The sequence below is a fragment of the Sesamum indicum genome, linkage group LG1, assembly GCF_000512975.1.
Source record: "Sesamum indicum cultivar Zhongzhi No. 13 linkage group LG1, S_indicum_v1.0, whole genome shotgun sequence".
Taxonomy (NCBI): domain Eukaryota; kingdom Viridiplantae; phylum Streptophyta; class Magnoliopsida; order Lamiales; family Pedaliaceae; genus Sesamum; species Sesamum indicum.
The window spans coordinates 17,303,364-17,329,908 of NC_026145.1; the positions used below are offsets into that span (position 1 = coordinate 17,303,364).

At 38.5% G+C, this 26,545-nt stretch overlaps 4 protein-coding genes across 7 annotated transcripts; 2 read left to right on the plus strand and 2 right to left on the minus strand.

The window, feature by feature from the left end:
* LOC105171719 (lysophospholipid acyltransferase LPEAT2) lies at positions 1-8,500 on the minus strand. The gene is made up of 14 exons (XM_011092926.2): positions 7,925-8,500; positions 6,533-6,713; positions 6,257-6,316; positions 5,931-6,094; positions 5,776-5,839; positions 5,253-5,321; positions 4,111-4,206; positions 3,302-3,346; positions 2,361-2,431; positions 2,078-2,144; positions 1,509-1,559; positions 770-880; positions 635-682; positions 1-322 (listed from the first exon to the last, which is right to left on the minus strand). Exons 1-14 carry the CDS (start codon positions 8,395-8,397, stop codon positions 152-154), a joined length of 1,671 nt encoding a protein of 556 aa, XP_011091228.1. The 5' UTR covers positions 8,398-8,500; the 3' UTR covers positions 1-151.
* Positions 9,467-13,323, minus strand: LOC105171730 (CRS2-associated factor 1, mitochondrial). 2 transcript variants are annotated; one of them, XR_002286566.1, is made up of 6 exons: positions 12,627-13,323; positions 11,440-11,567; positions 10,930-11,155; positions 10,727-10,854; positions 9,810-10,093; positions 9,467-9,720 (listed from the first exon to the last, which is right to left on the minus strand). XR_002286566.1 is itself a non-coding variant. In XM_020691755.1 (5 exons), the coding sequence occupies exons 1-5, from the start codon at positions 13,306-13,308 to the stop codon at positions 9,917-9,919; spliced, it is 1,341 nt and encodes a 446-aa protein (XP_020547414.1). In that variant the 5' UTR covers positions 13,309-13,323; the 3' UTR covers positions 9,467-9,916. The 2 variants fall into 2 exon arrangements, 1 of the variants encoding a protein (XP_020547414.1); XM_020691755.1 differs by having other exon boundaries at positions 9,467-10,093.
* Positions 13,912-16,865, plus strand: LOC105171737 (subtilisin-like protease SBT1.1). The gene is made up of 2 exons (XM_011092948.2): positions 13,912-14,199; positions 14,402-16,865. The coding sequence occupies exons 1-2, from the start codon at positions 14,190-14,192 to the stop codon at positions 16,717-16,719; spliced, it is 2,328 nt and encodes a 775-aa protein (XP_011091250.1). The 5' UTR covers positions 13,912-14,189; the 3' UTR covers positions 16,720-16,865.
* Positions 17,261-25,562, plus strand: LOC105171745 (phospholipase D gamma 1). Of its 3 annotated transcripts, none has more exons than XM_011092982.2 (12): positions 17,261-17,651; positions 17,749-17,784; positions 17,987-19,762; positions 20,389-20,505; positions 22,370-22,564; positions 23,014-23,262; positions 23,494-23,562; positions 23,645-23,792; positions 24,081-24,229; positions 24,422-24,592; positions 24,750-24,947; positions 25,091-25,562. In XM_011092982.2, exons 3-12 carry the CDS (start codon positions 18,020-18,022, stop codon positions 25,382-25,384), a joined length of 3,333 nt encoding a protein of 1,110 aa, XP_011091284.1. In that variant the 5' UTR covers positions 17,261-17,651; positions 17,749-17,784; positions 17,987-18,019; the 3' UTR covers positions 25,385-25,562. The 3 variants fall into 3 exon arrangements, with proteins under 3 accessions (XP_011091284.1, XP_011091276.1, XP_011091260.1); XM_011092974.2 differs by having other exon boundaries at positions 17,262-17,651; positions 17,886-19,762; XM_011092958.2 differs by having other exon boundaries at positions 17,262-17,651; positions 17,749-19,762.

Genomic DNA, 26,545 nt, shown 5'->3' on the forward strand with positions numbered 1-26,545 from the left:
TTGATGGTATGATAGAAATTTTTCAGAAAATGCATACACCAACAGTTCTAGATATCAGACTCCTACACATACGCACGCATACACCACCTCCTCTTTGGATGGGACAACCTTTCACAAACCAAGAATATCAAGGCTAATGCGCCACCCATTCTTAAAAAACCTCCTGCACTAAACTCTGTGTGGCAATAGACGAACTTCTTTGCAACAATTTTGGTGCAAAAAGTGCTATGAGCAATGGGTGTCTTCTCAAACAGGAGATGAAATCATCCTTGCTGATCTTCCCATCATTATCCATATCAAACAAACTAAAAGGCCCATGGATCTGCAAACCTCAAAATGAACAATATATGAGCTCAGAATGAGACAAAACATGAAAGCTGAAACGTGCTTGAGATATGCTTTTTAAGCAGGAAATCACTTTACCAGGATAGAACTTCTATACAAATACCTAAGATAATATGCAATAGAAGTAGCTTGTCAAGTGGCAAAATAAATTTCATCCTTTTGGAATAAACCTAAGACATGCTTGAAAAATCTAGTCTAGATCCATCCGATCAACTTTTTTTTTTTTTAAGAATTGGGCTGTAATTTTAGTGGGAAAACAAGTTTCTGGGAAGATATTTCCCTAACTGACCTCATCATAATTCAAGTTTGGAACTGTTAGTGAAACAGCATCTTGCAACTGTCATGAAACAATAAGGAAATTTGAGATAGCAGTTAGAAGCAAAGAAGAAGCAGAAACGGAAGGAGCTGGATAGTGACTACAAACCTCTTGCTTCAAAATGTAATTCTTCCCATTCATGTCACATTCACTAAAAGCCAATTCACAGGCATGGTGAAATAGTGGCTGCTTCAATATATGGGCTGAACCAAGCAAGAACTGGAATAGCATGAAGTTCAAACTCTGAGAAAGTTTAGAATATTTTTACACCAAGGCATATAATTACCTATTCATTACTATTTGGATAGCACAATGAACCTATCTAATGGTAAATTTTAGTTTATCTTTAGTACTACTTAAGTGAATTGAACCATAGAGGTAATTAACTGGGATTGCAGGTTACAAAGGATTAATAACTGATTACCGGATTACCCGAAAAAAAAAAGGTCGCACTCATGATACCAATCTACATAGCTATTAGGACGATTCTGGTAGGTACAATGAGAAGATGTTTGGAGTCAAGGAGAAGTGACTTAGAAAAAAAGGTTAAAATAAAATAAGAAAGGAAATGGAGTCAGGAGAGGCAAGACAAATCAAAGAAAATCGACCCATTCATCAATTCATAACTGATAAATTGTATTATGCAAGAAAAGCAATCCGCAGCACGTGCTGCTTTCTGTTGTAGTATCTTCTCCTTTTCTTCTTTTTAGGTATTTAGGTTTCTGGAACCTGTGAGGTGCGAGACTCTAAAACTTGGTTTGGGTCTGACCACACAACCCACAGTACATTACACATATCATGTATGATTATAACAAACAAATACACGCGCATAAAACAACAAAATTACCTGTTTAAATGTTATTTTACCAATCTTCTGCACATCAATGAATCCAAACATCTGAAGAATAGAATAGGAAAGAGAGGTAATATTCAGTTAATTAATGTAGGATAGAAGCCAGAATCAATTGTGATTTCCACAACTGCATGCTAGATTACTAATGCTGGCTGCAGCAGGGATCATATGCTCAACCATTGAGGAGGAAAACCCATAACTATATTCTCCTTAATCATCAAATGTGATGGCAGAAACCTTTGTAATAGTGTCGACATCAATACCATTAGTAATGGTAATATACATTTAAAAAACAAAAAGTGGAATAAGGCCGATGACAAGTGCAGTAAGAAAAACTGCATAACTTCCGACAAGAAACAAAAGAATAATAAATTACAGCATTGTCAAAAATACCCAGCTTCTCCTCGTTATACTAGGGAAAAGTTTCAAGATTCATCTGTTTTTATTCTAAAAGGATGGAACAAGAAAAATGGAACAGGATTGGAACAAGAAATACCAATCACAGGCAGAGTGAACAAGATTCAATTAAAAGATCATGGAAACTTACGGAACTCAGTGCTAACCTTTTCAGAAAGACCACAAGGTTTCAGTTTCAGAGCTCGAAGGAAGTCATGAAATTCGACATGTCCACTGGAAAGAGAAACAGAATTGCATCAAAAGCATGTCTCAAACTTGATACGAACCTTAAACATCAACCAGAATGCAGTCCTGGAACTTCATAAGAAATACTCTCTTCTTCTGGGCAGGTAAATTAAGAAGCATTAAGTTATAAACTAAATAAATAATGAATTGCAATAAGTTCAGATTTCTGAAATAGCAAACCAAAATAACAGCCCTCAGAAGTACCTGCGGTCTGGATTCATTGACAGAAATATCTCCAAAAACTCTATTGCTTCCAAAACCCTCAGATGTAGATTCTGAAAATCAAAATGCATTGCATGAACCCCCCAGTAGTTAAGTGTTTATTAGACATGAGGTCAAGGAACTTCCAGAAGATTTTTGCATGAGGCATGACTTTGAAGTATGAGCAATTCATTTTTCAGCATACTATTAGCATAATAAATGACAAGTTTGTTATTGTTTTTACTCAGTGTGAGAACAACCAGATTCTAGTAACCCATTTTTTTGGATGAGGGTAACATATCAGTGCTGCAGTCATCCACCAGTCCAGCTACCTTTTTAAGTTGACTGGATAGCTTGTCCCAACCCATATCAAACTTGACCAATTGATTACTTGATTACATTTTCAGGAGTAAGTTGGTTAAGGGACACTTAGAAGCCTGCATGTCAAGAGATTTTAGACCTGCCAAATAAAATAGTAAACTTGGCAAATGACAGTATTCTAGCCATACTTGGTGAATTAAACTAATCAAACTGGGATTCCTAAAGCTATTCATTCTATCATCCATAGGAAGGGGTTTCTTTTCAAAACGATTGCAAGTAATCTCTATGAAAGTATTCCTCGTCAGATGACATTTATTGAGGTAATCTTCCACTCGCTATTCAGCTGTTAAAATTACCTGATAGATAGTTCAACTCAAGTAAGAATTAAGCTAGCAACAGAACTTCAACATTAAATCATTAATTTAAATATTGCATACTACAATGAAGCGCTCTTACTTCCACAACTGAATGTCTGAAACATTTTAATTTATGGGATGAGAAATGGCAACAGACATGGATACCAAACATCACTTCATAAAGTAAAGGGAAAAGAGGGCAAAGGCAAACTAATATAATTCTCATTTTTTCGCAAAGCTTTAGACAAGCAAGGAAGTGTAACTTACTGATTGGACCCAGGCCATTTCTACCATATACAGCGAAGGGTTTTCCTGACACGCGAAAATTTTAATGTGCTGTCAGTAAATAACTTTACAGCAGATTACTAAATGCAAACAGCATTATTTGAGTAACATTTTCAATACAATCACCCCCCCCCCCCCCCCCCAAAATGCACAAACAGGATTTGACAACTCCAAGGAAACAAAAATACAATAAAATGGCACATGCGTATAAAGCATATTACAGGAAACAGGAACAATCTTACGCAAGAACACAGGCCTCCACACATCATATTAATACAAGACTGAACCCAGCAAACCCAACTTTTACACTCAGCAATACATGGAAATTTAAGATACTCTTTCAGCACCACATTATATTTTCCTTTCATCTTAAAGCATGTCCAGTAGCTGATAATAATACTTAAAATGGCTGGGTTAAAGGTGGTAAGAGGAAACAATGAAAAAAAGTAAGAAAGTAAATTCATTTACTGAGGTTTTAAACGAATGATTTATCAAATCTATTCTATGGCTAGCATGAAATATTCCGGTGAAGTACTTTCAATTTTCTAAAGGTGTTAAATACTACTTGCCTACATGAAAAAGATCAAGATAGGATACATCCCACATGGTCATACACAATGAATGAGCAGCTAGAAGGGACAACACATACAACTATTTTTTCCCATCTTCAATCTTAACTGAAAAATGAGATGGCGACAAACAATTAGTAAAATGAAGGTGGTACAAAGAGCTTTGGCAATCACTAGCAAATCAATGGATTTTACAGGCAACCAAGGAAGCTAGTCTTAGACCTGCTTTGACTCTGCTGCTCTTGCAAGAAGCATAAAGTCTCCATACGAGTGAGATGTCTGTGCCACATTGAGTGCACTTGCGATTACATGACCCGTCTGCATCGTGTCACAAGCATAACTTAGCAATGGTATTTGGGAACAATGGGAGTGAAATACAAATCCAGAGATAAACATGGAATGCACAACATCTATACATATACAACTCTCATCTTCTCCGAAGTCTGAATAAGAAAGAAACTGCACCTCAAGACCTTTTTCCTTTAAATAAAATCGACAAATGGCCTGTTATCTATCTATAGTATAAGTATAATATTTCATTTGTCAACTTGACAGAGAATTACAAGGGAAGATATCCTAACTCGCCTCAATTTTTTCTCTCTACTTTTAGACAAAATAGAGATGGATGAAGAAACATAAAATTTGAGAGAAAGAGCAATCATGATTTCATAACCTTGCACTATCAACCTGAAGAACTTAACCTGCAAGAAAATGTTAACCATCGCAACTCACAGCCCATCACCTTGCTGCCACCAGCACCCCTAACTTAATGCCACCAATGTCTAACCAAGCTGGTGGAGGTTGGTTGTTTGAATAGAGTTGGTTTAAGAGACGAAATATGTAAGAGAAACTGATAATGAAAATGGCATGCTTGAATTTCAAAAAAAGTGATAGGAGCAGTATGGCAGGTTATTGGCCCTGATGGACTATTATCTGTGCAGAAACATCCAATCAAATGCATGTACACATATCCCTGACCATCCTAACATCACAAATCCTGGAAAACAAAGCGAGGGGTCAAGGAAAGTTTCCTTAATATATAATATACTAGGATGTAAACCTTTCAACTGGTTATAGGTTTTATCCTTTAACTGAGCACCAAAAATCCAGGAGCAACTTTAATTTCAACAAACGTACAAAGATAAGCAAATTCTCCTGAAAATAAATTCCCAGGGATGAGGGAAAAAATATTTGAAGGTAGACATTCACAAGCAACAGAAAGTTCTCGTCGTTCAACATTCATCAACTTAAATGTGGCAAATGAGTCTAAGAATTAGGATGTTTTTCAAGCACAAAGAGAAGTTGATGAGCATCATAACATAAAACGAAAGTGGCGAATCCATGTTTCAATAGACAGGACTCACCCTCTGAGCAAAATGATGCGCATTTTCCTTCCGGTTTTCATGAGGCGACACTAAGGGAAGATACTCAATCTGAATAAGAAGAAATATTGAAGTTACAGCATCAGATCAACAGAGAATAGGGAGTAAAAGCTGGACTTCAGTATGAATCAGGCAGCATCACATTCAAAGTCTTTTTATATCATAGAAGCAATTTTAGCAAATAAAAGTACCAACTAAACTTTTACTTCCATCTCTTTCTGTTCTCTCAAATTTTTTCTGTGGTTCACTATGTCTAAGGACTAAGATACGTTGCTGCAGTCTACAACCAAAGATGTGTTGCAGAGAACCATAGTCATCAGCAGTTCAATGGTAATCCAGCATGCAAGGATAAAGAACAAGCACAAGCCCTCACACACTGTGACATATTTAGCAGTATATGATTGCACTTTGGAATGGTCTTTTTGGGACTTATTTCGGCCTCTGAGGAGCAGAGCTACTAAATTAAATAATAAAAGAGAATGGAGAGACTAATACCAAAGCATACCTCCATGAAATTGTGGAACTGAGTAAACATTCTGAACATCAACTTTGCTAGTGCAATATTCCCCCTGGAAAAAATGGTTGTGAGTGAAGCTGATAAAAGACACTACAAAGCACATCAAAAGAACACTAGTGGACAAAGTCAAAGATGGATGATACCAGGACTGGTCAAAGTGTACATAAGGATATCGCACAACAACTGGCTGAACAGGATAACCAGGGATGAAGGCACCAAGTTGAAAGGAAATAATAACTCTTCCATTGCTCGTTGTCCCCTCGGGAAATAAAAGCACTCGAGGAAACTGATTGCAAGAAGCTTTTCTCTGTTTTCACATCCTTGAAAGCACATTTCTGTATCAAATAGCTTATATATAGAATAGAACTTTTAAATCTTATAATTTTATCCATCCCTATAACTTAAAAGTTTCATTATTTATGTTTCAGTTCAAAACATAAGTAGGACAGTGCATACGGATTCTTTCTACCTTTATCTCATTTACAGCATGCTTCCTGGATGACCTTGAGAATCTATCAACATAAATAACCTAACAGAGTGAGAAAAAGAAAACCATGATTAAATCAAAGCTGTCATGACATTATTCACAATTAAAAGGCAATAAAGATCCGAAACCTAGACAGCAAATGAATTTCTGCCAAGAATATCAATTAGAAATGCCTCCCTACCCGTGGACATTGCAAGTTTTCAGAAAAAAAAAAAAGAACAGAAAAATTAGCAGCAAGTTCTTGGAATATAGAAATACCTGCATTGCTCTGATGATGGTTCCAACAAAAGGCATGGAATCATGCGATTCAGAGGATACTATGGTGGGAAATAATTCATAGAAAAAGAAAATAGGTTCAATATATGATACATGATTAGACACAACTATAGGAGCAATCTCCCTAGGAGCAGGTTTTCCTCTTCTTTTTATCCAATGGTAGCTGCAGTGCAGAAAACACAAAAGAAACAATTGGTAAGTTTCTTAATCAACAAGACTAACACCCTCAAAAAGAAGAAAAATAAATAGGTTGCATTAACAGGAGAGAACAATAACATAACTTTGCTCATTTCAACCTGAACAGGGTGTCTTCATTATCTTTTATGAAAGATCCCAAAGTGCAGTTGTCATTTTTTTTTTGCCATTTAGCATCTCATAAACATGTAGCAAAATGAGGCTCTTAATTAACACACTTTAAGCCACTGACTAAAGTTCCTGGCGGGTTCCCGGCCATTCTACACCATCTAATGACAGTACAAAACTACTGTCATACTCATGACCAGTGGTTTCATTACTGCAGAACCAATTTGCAAGACTTGAAAGCACTCTAATCTTCTATTTGTTGTGTTCCGAACATATTATTTTTTGGAAGAGCAGAACGAATTTGCAAGACTTGAAAGCATTCTAATCTTCTATTTGTTGTGTTCCAAAAAGAATTTTGTTTGGAAGGTCATATACTGAAAGTTATCCAATAAAGTTCTGTTATTATGGAATATACATAGTACAATCGTCCGTTCCCAATATATGTAATGATAAATGCCATGTCAACCAAGCATAACTACATGATGAATACAATTTTTTCAGACAATATTAAAGAACCTCGCATATTCAGCTCCTTCGAGTGTTATTCACAAGGTGAGCAATCATGCAAATACAATGCAAACCTTGACCAGAACTATTTGACCTAGCTAAAAGAACCATACACAAGTTGCACAACAACAATTGTAAGAATTATTCAGCCTTCAATAAACCCCAATCGAATATAATTTTTCAGTTAGCACGCTCCAACCTTAACAGTAGTTGTCTGAAACTGAAAAGAGACAAAATTAACCACATTCAAGCACTATAAACGTGCAAGATATGTGAAGGGGCTCGTGCGTTGTCAGTAACTAAATCCCCGGACAAACCATCAAAGAAAACGTATCTTAAGCAGTACAGGCATAAACATCTTAACTTTATTTTCCTTTTCCTTTGTTTTCTTTGAAAAAAAAAAAAACAGGGAACGTACTTATTTTGCATCTACTTTTCCAGTACCACAAGAATTTCGAGTTAGTTATATTTCCGACACAAAAACCAAGTGACAAAGGACATCATCCAGAGCAATAAATATTGATTTTAGAAACATAATCAAACTTAAAACTCAAATATGCGTACCCAAAGGAGAAGAGGATTGCACGGGCACAAAAACGGGTAATCCACATGAGCCGGCACCGCCACCTGGGCATGGGATTCTGCTTATCCTTCCACCCATGCAACGCCAAAAGGGTTGCCAAGTACCCCACCGCCAAACACAGCCCGAACAGCACAAGCCGGACAGCCGCAAGGGGCAAGCAGATCAAAATCTTCAACCACTCATACAACCCCTCGATAGACGGGGTATGGTTACGGAACGGGTCGATGGTGCTGGATCCGGGGACCTCGAAACCATCACTCGCCCCGATAAACGCAAACGGGTTATGACGGTCTTCATCGCGCGGTTGAAATAGAGCCTGAGAATTGGAGTCGGACACGGATGTGGATTCAGGAGGATCAGATTGGTCGTGCACGGTGAGGACGACGTGGGGGTGGTGATGGTCGGAGGAGAGGAGGGGAGTAGAGAGAGAGTGGTCTTCTGCTGCGGGTGCCATTGCTGCGGATGGGGATGGGGAGGGTGAGAGAGAAAGTAAAAGGAAGGGAAGGGAGGCAGCGGAGCGGTCAAATTGGGATTATGATATGGAGACAGATTGATTGATTGATTGATTAATATAATATATGGTGAGATGAGATTTCGTTTAAAATAATTATTCCCATTTATGAAATAATTATTTATTATTCACAATAATAATAAAAGGTGGCAAAATTTGCATGTAGGGTTCGGTACATGCGGAATACTCTCACTCTTTTAACCAAACTAGGAGTAGCAAATTTATTGATTTAATTTTGAACTCGATTCGAATTTAAGTTTTTCTTGTTCGAATTGAGTCGACTCCAACTTTTAATAAACTCGACCTCGAACTCAATTCTTTTTTGTTCATATTCAATATTTTATTCTTTTTATATTCAAAAATTGATCATATATTATTAGTATCATGGCACATTTTATTTTAAATAATAATAAATTATGATACTTTTATTTATATATTTAATCTTTAGACAAAAACAAGCTTAATCAATAATTTAATAAATTATAATATATTTTAAAATAATTATTTAATATGACACATATAAATTTTATGTTATATTTTAACATCTATTTATAATTTCTTATACAGTAATTCTCCCTTAAAGCAAATATTTACAATTTCAATCTATATATATAAAGTTGAAAAAAATACATGAGATTTTGAGGAAAGTGAAGGTGATGCAACACCCAACATGCTCAATTCAAATATAAGACATTTTATACAAGTCCAAATCGTTGAAATGTTGTAAATAGAAAATCCCTTTTATTTTTTTATGAAAATACACATAACTCCCTTTTGTATATTGTCCACAAGAATTGAAAAGACAGAACAAAAAGAATGGGACAGCATAAAGTGGTGTTAGTGGAGTTTGATTTCACCACAACCACACACTGACACACACAACCCCCACATGTTCTCTACAATGTCTCAAACGAGTTTAGGTGAAGTGACTCTCCCATCCCATGCGCCACGCCCATTCCTTTTATTTTATTTTAATATTTTTTGAATAATAAATTCTTCATACTCTCTTCACTTAGACCAATTCGCATTCATTAATATGATTAATTCCTTTAGTATAAGATCTTAAAAATACTAGTATACAAGGTTACACAAGATCACATTGATCATAGTGCCCATCAAATCTCACCAACTCATTCAGAGTGTTAAGCATGTGCACCATCTCATTCAATTCACCACCCATGTGAGACAACTTAAACAACATACACCACTGAATTGCAGAGCCAATCTTTTTTCTTTTCTCCCCTCCCAGATCTACTTTTACCCAGCCTGTGACATAGACATAGATTATTTCAACACAAAAAACACACAAGTCTAATATAACAGTGTCTGTATTTCAATACCATCTACTAGTTTACCTGATGGCTCATTGTCATTCTTGTAGCATCATGTTTATTGGACAATATGCACGCACAAGCCGGAATTACTCATCATCGGAATGACCAGAATCATAATCACTTTGACTCTAATTGGGATCTGTGTTTTCATTTTGATGTGTGCCAACCGATAAATCATCATCTGGATCATCAAATGATTCCCTCTCTGTCAGGAAGTAGCCACCTTCTGCGGGCTTATAGTTCTTGCCCCTCCATATTACAATCTGCTCCTTTTCGAATGTAACAAGAATACAAGGGACTAAGTCCTGTTTGGATATAAATAAATAACCACAAGTTAGAGTACTAGGTTGGCATTTGGTACAATGAAGAAACTTAAGAGATTATATCGCCAGCTAGTCAGTTTAAACTGCGGCATACAGAAGGTGACAAAAGTCCCTGCAATGACAGATATGTAAACCTCAATGTCACGAACTAGTAAATCTACCGTGACACAGATGTAAGATAGATACCATGTTCGATGTTAGAGAAGAGAATTTCGCATCCACGTTATTTGAAGAAACCATTGGTACAAAGTCAGGAATGCACCAAAGAGGAGCAAATTAGTCAACATATTTTAATAATGTCTGTAGCAAAATACTGATGGACATTTAGTTCAACAGGCTCAAGTTCTTTTATTATTCCTAACTGTGCTGGGACTTAAAAATGGCTGCTAAGTGAAAAGAAAGTTCAAGAATTCTGAAGCAAAATTCCTTTAGGTGAATCATAAACCAATGGAAATAACCCCAGTGCTTGTGGACTTAGACAATGAAGCACCCACAAGACCACACAATTGAAGTAGCATTATCAACATAGATACCCGATTGAAATGCGCAGTCTTTCACTAGCAAGAACCAAAATATCAAACCACTTCAAAACTTCAATTAGCAAGAAACCATTACCCTCAATTTGCACCCTAATTTCTTATAATCACTTGTTGGGAGGCCTTCACAGTCTATCCGAACCAGCTCGTCACAGAGAAAAGCATCCCGAATCATGGGTATGAGACTACCATAATAGCCATTTTTAGCTGCAGCAGAAATCATATGTTATAATATATTATAGCAAAATTTCTGATAAAAGAAATAATGAACTGAAGTCATACCAAGTTTGGTTAAGGCAGGGACAGATAACCCTCTTTTTCTCATCTCCTTGGTTTCCTCAATGCTCAAGCCCTCGATCGTAGTTTTTATAAGCCTCGGATAGACTGGCTCTTGAGGCTTCCACAACATCAGTGGAATCACAGGCCTTTCCTTTGGCTTATAATACCTACCTCTATAAAGTACAAGTTGGCCACCATGTCTATGAATGATCTTACCAAATGTCTTTTCCTGGAATATACACATGTCGTATCAGACATTTCAATGCTTTACATAACAAAATATGCATAATACCAAATCCACAACTCATAAACAAGGGTAAAGATTTAAATCCGCATAAGGGAGGATGAAATTGTGTTGGTAGGTAGAACAACATGAACAATATCTCTGGGAGTACTAGCATTTTAAAACATCTAGTCAGACTTATGGACTATGTTCACCAGAAACAAGATCCCTCTAGCAGCATGATACATCAAATGGTAAAATCAGGGAAGTTGTATTGGATAAGAAAGTACCTCCAACTGAGTGCATATGTTTTTCATATCAACAGTAGGGACTCCCATACACTTTATCCTGACAGCCTCAGCATGTTTCCAGTGATTATGAATATCGTTTAACATGTTGTGCGTTAAACCATCCCTCCCTATAAAAGAAGACATAAAAGCACATTGATATATAAAGGTAAGAATCTGAATATCTGATTACTTTAATTGTTATCTCGAAGTGTACAAAAAGTCATTTTTCAGTAAATCAGCTGGCTTCTTCAGTCTAAGTCTCTGTGTGAGCTGAGAAAGTCATGAGCCAGGCAAGCATTTCAGATGTGCCTTTTCCAGTCATTGAAAAATCAGCCATAACAAAAGATTATTTAATTTAACAAAAAAATTTTAATGAGGAAAACAAGGAGAAAGCATCCTCGCTAGAAACCACAAAAATTAAGCACTCAATTCACTTAAACAGCCCCTCACCAATATCATGAAAACTGGCCTTTTTGGTTTGACAGTTTGCATTAAACAGAACTTCTTGTGAACAAACAAATCAAAAAGATTTTTTGGACTAAATCATACTGACATGTATCCTAGAAATGCACCAAATAGACCAGTAAAAAGTATACTCACTCATGAGTGATCTGATTCAAGCACATTTTTAGAACATCAACATCTCAGGACTGTTGTAATTCCAGTAGTCTAGGGCACTAGACCTCTCATAGGATAAATACATGACCAACAACAGCAGCTAACATTTTCATGAACAAGAAGCCCTGACGTATCAGTAGGGTTCCATATGAATCAACAAATTTTCTACTGTTACCAACACTGAGAAAGAAAAGGTGAAAAGATAGAATCTTTAGTAACAAATGGTAAACATTCTTACCATGTGAGATTCTCAAGTAATCAACTTCATTTTCATAAGATGAAGCATCATAACTCTTCTCTAACACAAGTTCATCAAATTCGATAATCATTTGAATCCATGAGTTTTACTAAGGTTCTTAGCTTTTTCCAACTGAGGAGCTCATAATATGCACCAAACTTCAATTCTTCCGAACACAAAGACACACACTCCATCTCTTTATTCTCATGGACTTCGTACTTCCACTTTTAGAGAGAAGAAGTATAAAAAAGCAATCAAATTTACCAAAAGAAATGACCCAATTTCAACAAATACATCGAAAACCCAAATTAGAAGCTGGAAATTGACAAACCCAAGTTTATCTGCCTCTTGGTTTTATGCCTTTGACACCTCTCCACAAGAGCTTTCCTTTCAGCATTAGTCAAGGGCTCTCCCTGAATTCTCTCTCTCATCAGTCTCCTCTTCTCCTCCAATTCACCATCAACTCCAGCGAACGCCGCTTTAGGGTCGACAGCCGGAGCGCAAACCCCTGTCCATACCCGGTCCAGACGACCAGGCCCAAAAGGCGAGTACTTTGGCTCCCTCAGCCCGATGGGTCTTACTTTTGCGCTACTCTCAGTGTAGCTGAAACGGAAGTCGAATGGAAGGTCGGACCTAATCGGCGGGTCGGACCTGTCCAGGGACGAGGGCGGGCGGTAAGGGGGTTTGGTTTTTCGGGGTCTAGATTCTGGTTGCGGTTGAAAAATGGGATCTTTACTTGGGGGCTGCGGGCGGAGAGAGGGAGGAGCTACGAAGGAGTATTCAGAGCGGAGTTTCGAGAAGGCGGCGGAGGTTGTGGACAGAGGGTGGTTCCTGGAGAGAAGAGAGATTAGCGGCGGTCGTCTCCGCCGGGAGAGACGGCCGAGAACGCCTGTCATCTTTTTGTCATTGAACTGGAATCCGCGCAGGGTTTTAGACTTGAGGTGTGGGTTTAAGCATTTGAGTTGTGGTTGTACGAAAAGCGCATTTTGGTCAATATTTACATTTGGATTCATATTCTCAAAATTGTCATTTCTTGAACCAAAAGTGTATTTATTGTTTATAATTAATATTAGGCCTTTCTGTAAACAAGATTCTGATAAGATGAACAGCAATTTTGTTGTCGACATGCAACTAAGCAGTTTGAAGATGGAGAAAATATAAGAAAAGCTGAAGATGATGTGAATTTCAAGTCCTGAAACCCACAAATCTATCCTAAGTGTGAAAGACAGCAGAAGAAAAACCATCGTTTTGATACCTTAGGCATAGCAGCTCCTGGTGAGGTGAGTCATTGTATCAGATGGTCCATCATCACTCACTGCGAAAGCTGATAAAAAGAGACGATAACAATCGAGACTATTGCTTTTAACCCCTCAAACCACTGTCATTTATTGGCTACTTTTAGCACGGAAACGTTGGTACATGCCTTTAACTCGAAGCAACTGGAATATGATGATGACTGGTCCATATGGCCACTAGTGAATGAAGCCACTACTGATTATGATGGCTTAGGGGCATCGATCGTTTGTAATTATCTTAACATTTAGCGCGCTATATGCCGTATCTATAAGGTTCTTGCTTCATTTGCTCATTCGCAGGTTCTCATACGAACTTTCACTATAAGATGAGGAAATACAAAAGGAGTCAAATGGCATTCTGAGCTATCCTTTATTCTAGGATCAAGATAGGTTTAGTGCCAAAATCTTTTTATGAACTTGCATGCCTATAGTTCCCGTCTTTTGGGACTTTAGCACTTTGACAAAAGATCTTGGGAAAGTACTGTTTCACCAGTGTGATTTGGATTCAAGTGTCTGCTCTGACGCAATGGTAGCCCAATTGTTCACTTGACTACATTTGGTTTGTGCAGAATCTGTGATAGTTCAAGTTAGTTTTCAGCATGATGACAGGTATCGACTCTTAGATTTGACATAATTGCATGCAAGTTGATTTGCTCGTCTGACATGCATCCTTTTATAGAGTTGCTTCAGGAAACATTACTCAAATTTCTTGAACATGCCATGCTCAACGTTTCTGCTTATTACTTTGTAGCTAAAACTATCAGTACCAGTAATTTCTCTATTCGTGATTTTGTGCTGCTGCTTCTTTCAGGAGCAACATTGATAGTAATAGTCTTCCTAGTTTCCAGCCTCAAGGTTTTAAGTTCATTTGCTGGCATAGACTCAGAAACATATGTGGTTCACATGGACAAGACCAAGATCAAAGCTTTAGATGTCTCTCTTGGAACATCAAAAAGATGGTATGAGGCCATCATTGAATCTATTGCAGTGTCCTCAGCAGGTGCAAATGAAGAGATAGATCAGCCAGCAGCATTTCCTGAACTTCTTTATGTTTATGAAAATGTTCTTTCAGGTTTTTCTGCAAAGCTCTCCAAGAAACATCTTGAATCTCTAAGAAAAGTCGATGGCTTTCTCGCTGCCACAACTGATGAATTACTTATCCTCCATACAACTCATTCGCCTCATTTTCTTGGCCTGCAAGAGGGAAAGGCGTTGTGGGCTCCTCAAAATCTGGATTCAGATGTGATCATCGGTGTTGTGGATACTGGAATATGGCCTGAACACCCCAGTTTCAGTGGCTCAGGTGTATCACGGGTGCCTTCTCGTTGGAAAGGAAAATGTGAGGCTGGCACGAAATTCTCAGCTTCAAAATGTAACCATAAGCTCATAGGTGCCGGAGCCTTCTTCAAAGGGTATGAGGCTATTGCTGGAAGAATAAACGAGACATTAGATTACAGATCACCTCGTGATTCTCAAGGACATGGAACGCATACTGCTTCGACTGCAGGTGGTAATCTTGTAGAGGGTGCAAGTTTTTTAGGTCTGGCTAAAGGACCAGCCGCTGGAATGAGGTATACAGCAAGAATTGCAGCATACAAAGCTTGCTACCAATTAGGATGTGCAAGTTCTGATATATTAGCTGCCATAGAACAAGGAGTCAATGATGGGGTGGACGTGCTTTCACTTTCCTTAGGAGGCGCCTCAAAACCATATTACAATGACAACTTGGCTATTGCATCATTTGGTGCAATCCAAAATGGAGTTTTCGTCTCGTTTTCAGCTGGCAATTCAGGTCCTCGAGACTCCACAGTTAGCAATGTTGCACCGTGGATCATGACAGTTGCAGCTAGCTACATGGACCGTGGTTTTTCGACCAAAGTCCAACTTGGTGACAGGCGGGTTTTCTCAGGAGCCTCCCTGTATTCAGGCAAGCCCACAAAATCATTGCCATTGGTATATGGTGAAACTGCAGGCAGAGGAGCGGCTAAATTTTGCTCCAGCAGCTCCCTCTCTCCAAGACTAGTTAAAGGAAAGATTGTCATTTGTGACAGAGGAATAAATGGCAGAGTTGCAAAAGGAGAGGAAGTTAAAATGGCAGGGGGAGCAGGGATGATACTGGCAAATGATGAAAATCAAGGCGAGGAACTCTTGGCTGATCCACACATCTTTCCTGCTACATCATTGGGAGCTGTAGCAGCCAATGCTGTCAAGATGTATTCAAACTTCTCAAGCAATGCAACTGCTACAATCGAGTTTAAAGGAACTGTTTACAGCAACCCGGCTCCTGTTATGGCTGCATTTTCCTCACGGGGACCTAGCGTGATTGGACCCGATATCATCAAGCCAGATATAACTGCACCAGGAGTGAATATTTTAGCAGCATGGCCACCAAATATTAGTCCATCAGAGCTCAAAAGTGACAGAAGAAGAGTTCGATTCAACATTGTTTCAGGCACATCTATGTCGTGTCCACATATTAGTGGCCTAGCTGCACTTCTCAAATCCTTGCACAAAGATTGGTCGCCAGCAGCAATCAAATCAGCCTTAATGACAACGGCTTATACCCACGACTCTCATAATTCTCCAATATTTGATGCCGCTTCCACAAACTCAAAAATTGCCACCCCATTTGCATTTGGTTCTGGCCACGTTGATCCTGAGAAGGCTTCTGATCCTGGCCTAATCTATGACATCTCAACAGAAGATTACCTTTCCTACTTGTGTAGCCTAAACTACAACTCTTCACAAATGGCCCTCTTTGCTGGGGGGAACTTCACTTGCTCCCCCGGCTCTGATCTTCAATCCAGTGACTTAAACTATCCTTCTTTTGCAGTACTTCTGAGCAGCAATGCTCGGAACATTACAGTAACATACAAGAGAACAGTCACAAATGTTGGAACTCCTGTGAGCACTTATGCGGTGAAAGTGACTGAACCCGAAGGTGTATCCATCATTGTTGAGCCTAAAGTTCTGAAGTTTCGTAAGTTGGGGGAAAAACTGAGTTACAGAGTGCGTTTTACGTCAATAGCTGAAGGTACTGCATCAGCTAACTTCTCATTTGGGACTCTAGTGTGGGCTTCCAAGAAGTATTCTGTCAGGAGTCCTATTGCAGTCACCTGGTTGCAATAATTAGAGCATGACTATCCTACTCTGAACTAGAACTTCTCAAGCTAAGCCCACATATCTTCTGTACTCTTATCTTTCTCAAGATTTGAAGAATGTTGTGGTATTTCTCTGCGAATGTAGCAGTATGAATGGACTACTATTATTTCAAACTTTCAGAGCAACCTACTTCACCAACCAAGAATCAAGTGATAATCTCAGCTTGTGCAAATTAATTGGAGAAGCTGTCGATATAAAAAGTAAAAAAACCTTCTTAGGTAATATAGACGCAAAATGATTGGCCTTATTTGGGTCAAAGAATTTATATCTTATTTCCATCAGAACCTTCTCTTTTGGTATCTCCAAAAGTAATTGAACTTTTCTTCAAGCAATTGCTAAAGGGCTTTTAGTAATATACCTACTTATACCCAAATTAGCTCAACTTGGCCCATCAAGAATAAAATATACTCTCCAGATCCTCCTGCAGTCCTGCTAATAATGCAGTAAAACGACTTTTCGAGAAAGTTATGACTGAAATTTTGAAGCTTTTTCCTTTTCTTGCTCTAATGATTCATTCAAAGTTGGAAAGACTGACCCATAAATCAAGAAGAAAACCAGAAAATGAAATAACGCGTTTCTGGGTTGGGCTGGCCACTAGCCAATAGCGTAGCTCCACGTACATTACGACTCGTGGGTGTAAGTAGGTAACTGCAACTGCCTGCATTTGTCCAACCTATATCTCTCCGAATCATCAAGGTGTTCAATCTGTAACCTAAAGCAACCGGTAAAAAGTTGACTTTTTTCTTGAAAATTTCTACCCAAGAAAAAGATTTTGGTTTATGGTCAGGTATTATTGCACATTAAGCGTTATACAATTCACCTGGTTCAATATTCTTGTTTTCCTCCTTCTGGGCTCCAGAATATCGGTGAATTTACTGAAAGAATTCAAAAATTATAAGGTACTCATCTTCCCTCTTTGTCTCTCTCTTGCTTGATCAGCTTTTTTCAGGATCCCAGCTCAACTGGATCGATGATTTTCATGTTCTTGAATTGTAGGAAGAAATTGAAAGACCCAGTTGATAATTTTTCTTGGTAAATTCTCTCGTCTCTAAAGATTTCATCTTTTTTTCCGCCAGAAGCCCGTTAAATTTCCGTTTATCTGGATCACTTGTTGGTTTTAGTTGTTAATTCAGGCGAGGAAAAATCATTCTTGATTCAGAAAGAAAGGCCATTTTGATAAATGCTGTCTGTTGAGTTTTTCAATGACAAGATTTTGATCTCTATGCATGTATAGTAGAATCAGAGGTTAGAACAATTTGGTCCGCGAATGGACAACAACAATAGTTACCCTTCATCTCCATTCCCCTACAATCCTGGCTATGGCTACACACATGGTCCAGCACCTCCAAATCAATACCCACGACCTGCTCTTCATCCTTCGGGTTCGGGTTCATATGTCTATCCACAGCATTCTCATCATGGAGCCCCATATACCCTTTCACATACAGGGCCACTGGATTATCGATATCAAGGTCCTTCAACATCACTGGCACCCACATTTGCACCCGCCCAGACATCAGAGTATAATTCCGACCCTTATCAACTTGGTGTATACCCGGCTGCTCCTCCTCCACAACCTGGTCTTCAACCATTTGGTAGTTTCCAATATGGTTCATATCATCACCTCCAACGTCTAGAATCTGGGAGATTGCAGCCTCCGGATGTTCAATCTGGAATTCCTTCTAGGCTCAGCTGTGATTACCCCAGTCATCACCGGCACCAAAGTAGTTCATTGTCTGGGGGGGATTCAATAGCAAAGGCTGACAATCTAGATGCTAGTTCCCCCATTTACCCTCCGGTTTATCCTCCTATTGATAATCAATTGGGAAATATGCATTTGGCTGATGATCAGAACCAGTCATCTGTGCCAGCTTCCCCTCCAGCCCCTGCATCTTCATCTGCATCGCCATCCAGTCCCCCTCAAAAATATCACTCGGGACCCTTGCCAAGGACTAATAAACATAGTGGTTCTGGGGCTATATATGGGCAGCGTATTTGCTCCTTTTCAGGCTGGGAGACATCTCCTACTGTCAAGGCAGAGCGCCCTTCTCCCATAGCCTCACCTATTGCCCGACGTCCCAAATTTCCATATGGTGGGACAGGGATGCAGCTCGTGGAAGTTTCGTCGTCTAAAACGTCTTTGAGGGTTTTGCTCTTACATGGGGACTTGGATATTTGGGTATATGAAGCAAAAAACCTTCCAAACATGGATATGTTCCACAAAAGAATAGGGGATATGTTTAACAGATTGCCTGGTAATATGAGCAGCAAAATTGAAGGACAAATAAACCGTAAGATTACAAGTGATCCCTATGTCTCCATAACAATAACAGGTGCCACTCTTGGAAGGACTTTCGTTATTAGCAATGATGAAAATCCTGTTTGGATGCAAAATTTTATAGTTCCAGTAGCTCATTATGCTGCAGAAGTGAACTTTGTGGTGAAGGATAACGATATTGTAGGGTCGCAGCATATAGGAACCGTGTCAGTTCCACTTGAACATATATATGGAGGAGGGAAAATTCAGGGATTTTTTCCAATTCTTAATGCTAGTGGCAAGCCTTGCAAAGTTGGAGCTGTTTTGAGTCTATCGATACAATATAATCCAATAGAGCAACTGAGCATTTACCATCATGGAATTGGTGCTGGCCCTCATTATCCAGGAGTTCCTGGGACATATTTTCCACTTAGAAGAGGTGGGACGGTTACTCTCTATCAAGATGCTCATGTCCCTGATGGATGCCTCCCAAATTTGAGGCTTGACAATGGGACACAATATATGCATGGGAAATGTTGGCGTGACATCTTTGACGCAATACGCCGTGCTCGACGCTTGATCTACATTACTGGATGGTCAGTGTGGCATAAAGTTAGACTTGTTAGGGATGATAATTCCATCTCTGAGTATACTTTGGGTGAAGTTCTGAAGTCAAAATCACAGGAAGGAGTGAGAGTGCTGCTTCTTATATGGGATGACCCTACGTCAAGAAGCATACTGGGGTACAAAACAGTAAGTGCTTGCATTATGTTAAACATTTTGATTACTGCAACTTGAACTAATATAATCAATATAATCTCAGAATGTGATTGACTTCTGTTCTGTTGGTTAACATTTGTAAGCATGGTACCACAGGGCAGGTAGTCATCCATCTTTATTTAGCCTCAATGACCTTGCTGCTCTTCTAATGCGAAAACAAAAATTAGAGACGCCTAAGAAAGTTTGTGGTATCAGATTAACAAGTATGCATGAAACCTCCTTCCCCATCTTGTTTTACAGACAGATGTTTTTGGGGAGAAATTTAAGTTTCTACCATTTTTCTAAATGGAGAGAGTTAGGTGATTGTGATAAAATTGACTTCCAAGCTTATCAGCGAAAGTTTTGCCATTTTTGGCATGTTTTCCAGTTCTATGAGTGAAGAGAATTGATGGATCACATTGGATTTTTGATCTCCTAAATGCTGATTAAATTTTTATTTTTCATGTGTAGTTTCTGTTAGGAGCTTTAGAGTCTAATATCCATTAAATGCTGGGTCCTAAAGAACTTTCTTTTACAGTTTCTGATTCTCCGATTGAGTAAATTGGTCTCTTTTCTCTTTTTCCTAAGCAGTCCATGATTGTAAATTTATACATGTTCAGGATGGAGTCATGCAAACTCATGATGAAGAAACTCGTCGTTTTTTCAAAAATTCTTCTGTTCAAGTTTTGCTTTGTCCTCGAGTGGCTGGAAAGCGTCACAGCTGGGTGAAGCAGAGGGTATGGTTTCAGATGAATCGTTTTACCTTTCTTTCTCTTAGTTCAGGATGTTTATATCATGTACATGCCAGAAGGACTAAACTTTGTTGCTACCCTTCATTAACATTTTTGTTTCTACAAAATCGAGCATGTGATGATTGCACAGATTCTTCATATTGCATATCTATGACTAATGATACATGTGCATGTTCTTTGAATGTGTAGTGGTGCTCAATGAACGTTAGCTCCTATATCTCTGGTGTGCTGCTGAAGGATGATGAGTTCTAAAGAAGCATTTTGAGCTGCTACCTCTAGAATTAAAACCTTTCTCATGTCTTATGTAATGGCTGTTACATCTTAGAATGTATAAGGTTGGAAAGTGGCAGAAGTCAACCTTAACCTGGTGTAGGGAGGGGGGTGGCTGAAGCAATGTCTTCTAAGAAGATGTCAAAATGTAAATATCAATTGTCTGATTCTTTTTATAAGTACATACATGAAACTGGAAGTCCTAAAAGGATTTCACCAGAATAAAGTTCCATCAAGGGAATAAACGAAATAAGTGGAGACATTCTTTACAAGTGATGCAAGAGAAGCAATAATGTTAATGTCTAATGAATAGCATTGTATAGTTTAGACTTTAGACGAATTCCAGGTATAACTCGACTAATATTGAACTTTTACCTATTTAAGTAATGGGTGTAATGCTTAATTAGTGGCTATTAGCAGATAAAGAGTGGGAAAAATGTTGACTTACAAACAAAAAGTAATAACACTTCTCCTTTTGTTTAGCTTATTCTTACTTATCTAGACTTTGGGGGATTACTTGTTTTCACTCAATATTCAAGAAATTACAACTCTGCAACTTGGGTGCATAGGATGGAGTAGATCTTGGAAAGGTAGAAAATGGATGCCTTTATGTCAAAATTTGTTGGACCACGCATGGGTTGTGTCCTACCTGAAAGCGACTGCTCATGTTGAACTTCAAATGTTGTTGAAGTCACATGCTGACAACAGGAGGAGTCTACTATTATTGGGATTGGTTGACACGAACATATAAGTCATGTTAAACTGTTGAATAACAAGCCTTCCGTTTTCTATTTCGATTTATAGTATAGAAAATTTGTGTGCTTGGGAGTCCCTGATAATTAAATAAACCAAGATTTTACCATGCCTGCAATTTTAGAGAGACGCGAAAGTCAGGGGTTCTAGCAACATCTCGTGAAGCTTGTGTTTTCAATATAAGAAGCAAATATTAGTCGTCATCTGTGTCTCATGTTAAAAGTTGAGTCCTAGATTGGTTTTGCAGTTAGTCTAACTTAGAGTATTCTGCTCTGTTGCTTGTGGGTTCTTATGTATAAGTTTTACCACATTCCTTCTATGAGCTTTAGATTACGCTTGAGTTGAGTTGGATAGTTCTGATCATTGGAAAAGTGATCTTATTGCAATGCGGCCTCGTTACTCTTTGCTAGAGAATTTTGATTTCACATGTTCAGAACACATGATGTTGATCTACATTTACTACTTTTACCTAATAGTACTTAGCTTAACTTCTCGGCGAGGGCAGCATTTCGAGCAATTAATGTTATTAGATGACATCTGGTCAGCAAGAAGCAGTTTCATCCAAATTTTGTACATTGCTTTACGTCATTAACAACAAGCTCTTTACATGGCACAGTGAGAGCACCATTATCCTGGAAAGCATAAACGGTCACTATGTTGTTTAGCTTAAATCGCTGTTTTATTGAACTGAGATATGCTGATTACCTTTTAAAAGTTGCTGGTTTGCTCTTGAGTTGTGCTTGTTACATCAGCTTTTTAATGTTGGGGTCATTGTCTAAATTGACAATAAAACTTGGTGATTAATGTCTTATAATTTCATGATTAGGAAGTTGAAGTCATTTATACACACCATCAGAAAACTGTTATAGTTGATGCTGATGCTGGAAATAACAGAAGAAAAATAATTGCTTTTCTAGGAGGACTGGACATGTGTGATGGACGATATGATACTCCTCTGCATTCACTATTTGGAACGCTGCAAACTTTCCACTCAGATGACTATCACAATCCAACTTATACGGTAAATCTTTTCCTTCTATCTCCAGTGCATGTTATTTTATGCAAGTACTCAATTGCTGTCAAGTTAAAAATTTTAACTTAGTTGGCCACCAGCGCTGACCTCAGGAAACAGAATATGGTTCCACGTGCATGGTGGACCAGAGACGATAAGAATTTAATATGTCACTATTTTTTTCTTACTACTGGCTGTGTAGTGCACTAATTATCAAGCATCTCTTATCTATTCTCTAAATAGACAAATAACAAGGAAATACTCCTCATTTCTTTAGTTTAGGGATAATCTGAGCCATGCCAATTCTTCATTATCTACAGACCCTGATGTAGCATCAAACAGACATGTTTGTTTTCTGTTTAATTTGATGAAAATGCGCCCTAGCAAGAGAGACCAGTTTGTGGTTGTAAACAGTGTTGCCTTTGTCTATTTCTTGATTGAAGTCAATACCTGAACAGGGAAATGTTACTGGTTGTCCACGAGAACCGTGGCATGACTTGCATTGTAAAATTGATGGGCCTGCAGCATATGATGTTCTAACTAACTTTGAGGAGCGATGGCTGAAGGCAGCGAAGCCCCATGGAATTAAAAAACTGAAGATTTCATATGATGATGCATTGCTCCGAATAGAAAGGATGCCTGAAATATTGGGAATGGCTGATGCTCCTTGTGTACGTGATGACGATCCTGAGGGTTGGCATGTGCAGGTAAACTGGTCCCATCGAGCTTTAGGATCCGTTTGGTCCTTGGATTTTAATCAGGAAAGGACTACGAAAAATATGTTTCCTCAACAAATGACTGTACTTGTTTGCTTTATGTTTGATGCCCTTTTTCCTTCTCCTCACCAAAATCCAAGGTCCAAACATAGCATTATAGATCGCAAAATTACATCAGCTTTATGAAAATGGACTTGATTTCTTCTTCTGTACATCATTCAGGTGTTTCGTTCTATTGATTCAAATTCTGTGAAAGGCTTCCCAAAGAATCCTAGGGACGCTACAAAGCGGGTGAGCTGAAAACTGGATTCTTTGCAATCAAATCTTTTGGTTAAGAGTACCTTTCCATAAAGATTATTGTTATATTGGACAGAACTTGGTGTGCGGGAAGAACGTTCTTATAGATATGAGTATACATACGGCATACGTTAAGGCGATCCGTGCTGCCCAACATTTCATATATATTGAGAATCAATACTTCATCGGGTCCTCATATAACTGGAATCAATACAGGGACATTGGTAAGAGCAGTATTTCTCATTTCATAGTATAATTCCCTCCCATCCGGAATTGGTTCGTTATAATAGTGGAGATTAAGAGCTTGAACTCTCAAGCTACACTTGGCTTCATGTTCAAAATCTTTCAAGATATCTTGTGGCCCAATGTTTTGCAAATTACGTCTCCCTGCATTTTCTTGATTTCACTATCATTTGTAGCAATATTACTATTGAAAAAGTTGTGGTGCCTGGCCTTCATGTTCTCAAGGTTCCTCGACCATGCACACTGAAAGCCACGTGATTCCTTTGCAGGTGCTAATAACTTGATTCCCATAGAAATTGCGTTAAAAATTGCCGAAAAAATTAGAGCGCATCAGAGGTTTGCAGCTTATATTGTCATCCCAATGTGGCCTGAAGGTAATCCAACCGGAGCTCCTACACAAAGGATTCTATTTTGGCAGGTGTGTACTGATCTAACATCGAAGGCCCATATACATAATTTCTGCTGTATGAATTCTGTAACATATGCTTGAACGAAGAGGAGAAATTGGGACTATATAGTATTAAATGAATGGTGATATGCTATTTGTATCGATCTCTGCTTTTCTTAGAGTTGCATTTAGAGTTTGCATTAATGGTTAGCTCTTTTGCAGCATAAAACAATGCAAATGATGTATGAACTTATTTACAAAGCTCTAGTGGAGGTTGGCCTTGAGGATGCCTACTCACCGCAAGACTATTTGAATTTTTACTGCCTTGGCAACCGTGAGGCACCCGATGCAAGCGCTCCATCTGAGAATCAGGCCGCAGCAAACACTCCTCAGGTATTCCATCCTTATATTTTAGGGTTATTTACACTTCACTGTTTACACGTGTCCTCTCTCATTGTGGTTTGCACGAAAAATACTCACGTTAGTAAAAATCATACAAAATTTAGTGTCTATTTTAGACAAGATTTTTCATGCTCGTTTTGTATTTCAGGGACTCAGCCGGAAAAACCGCAGATTCATGATTTACGTTCATTCTAAAGGCATGATCGTGGACGATGAGTATGTAATAATCGGGTCGGCAAACATTAATCAACGTTCCATGGAGGGTACTAGAGACACAGAGATCGCAATGGGAGCCTATCAACCTCACCATACCTGGGCAAGAAAGTTATCCGGTCCACAAGGACAGGTAACTAAATTCTTGTGCTTTTTAATAATTAATGGCCGCAAATGAGAAAATAATACAGGAAGAATACAATCCAGCACACTCGAAACAAGAGAATAAAGACACTTGCGGAGTCTAAAACTTGGTACCTTGTCGTTTTTGTATAGATATACGGGTATAGGATGTCGCTATGGGCCGAGCATCTTGGATTCTTGGAGGAATGCTTTACTAGACCGGAGTCCCTAGAGTGTGCAAGACGAGTTAGATCACTGGGGGAGGCTAACTGGGAACAGTTTGCATCCAATGAGGTAACAGAAATGAGGGGACACCTTCTCAAATACCCGGTCGAGGTTGATCGAAAGGGCAAAGTGAAGCCGCTACCAGGATATGAAACCTTCCCTGATGTCGGAGGAAACATAATTGGATCATTCCTCGCCATACACGAAAACCTGACTATCTAACTCCTCTGTTGCTCTGAACCACATTTAGAGACACTGTTATAAACTGGAGTTGGCAATTTTGAATCTTGAACTTGTAATGCAGTGTGAAACCTTCCGGCTGTTGGTTTTGTATATTTCTGGGAGCAAACAAGTACGCGAAGCGATGATCATACTACCATTGTGAAGAATTTTAGGCGTACGTTGTAAACTTGGAGTCGGGTGTGTATATGTCCCCTCTTCTTTAAAGTTAAAATTCAAGATCCAAACACAACAACGTAAGTATCCGAGTAATAGTTTTAAGGGCGAGAAAGTCCTGAGAATGCAACTTTTTCATTAACAGGAAAAAAAACAATTCTTGGAGCACTTGCAACTTTCTTGGAGTCAGTCATATGATGCAATATTATGAAGTAGTTCATACCAAAATGGTACAAATTCAGACATATTTTTCTCATGTTACACAGTTCAATTGAGGATAAGTGGAGAAGTATTTATTTAGTTTCTGGAGCCAAACATGACAGATAAAAATTAAGTAGTGTAAGTGGGTAATGGCAGAGTGGAACTGGAAATGGACCCACTGCACTGAGAGTGGACCTCGTTTTTCACGGGCTTTTTCTAAACAATGGGACCAGAGAGAGAGACCACTGCAATAACAAAAAAAGTAGACTTCATTTCTCAATTCAATTATCTTTACTCATTTGGTGGGCCTTTTCCTACCTATTCATTGCATTTAACCACCCCCCTCCCCCCAGGAAAAATATATATATAGTCCTTACACAATGTTTTGCAGCAAACATGAGTCGAGCTTAAGTAGTTTAATTTTGTTTTAAGTTTTCATAATTACAACATTTATCGACTATGGAGTACGAAAAATTTCAAATATGATGGTTTTATTCATTAATTTTGAATCGTAAAATAATTTAATTTATTTTTCAAGTCGCGACCATATTTATTTACTTAGGTGTTGTAGTGAAGCCCATGGTTTTAGCATTACCAAGATGAGTTGTTTGGTAGATTAAATGGGGGTGGGGTCCATATCTAATATGAAATATTGATGACTTGGAAACACAACAAGAACAAGAACAAGAACCTCATCAACCTCTCCCCCAACCTTTAATTTGTGGACCACCTACCTAAGAGTGGTCCTCAATTTCCACCCCAATTATGGACCCATGCTCCATTCAC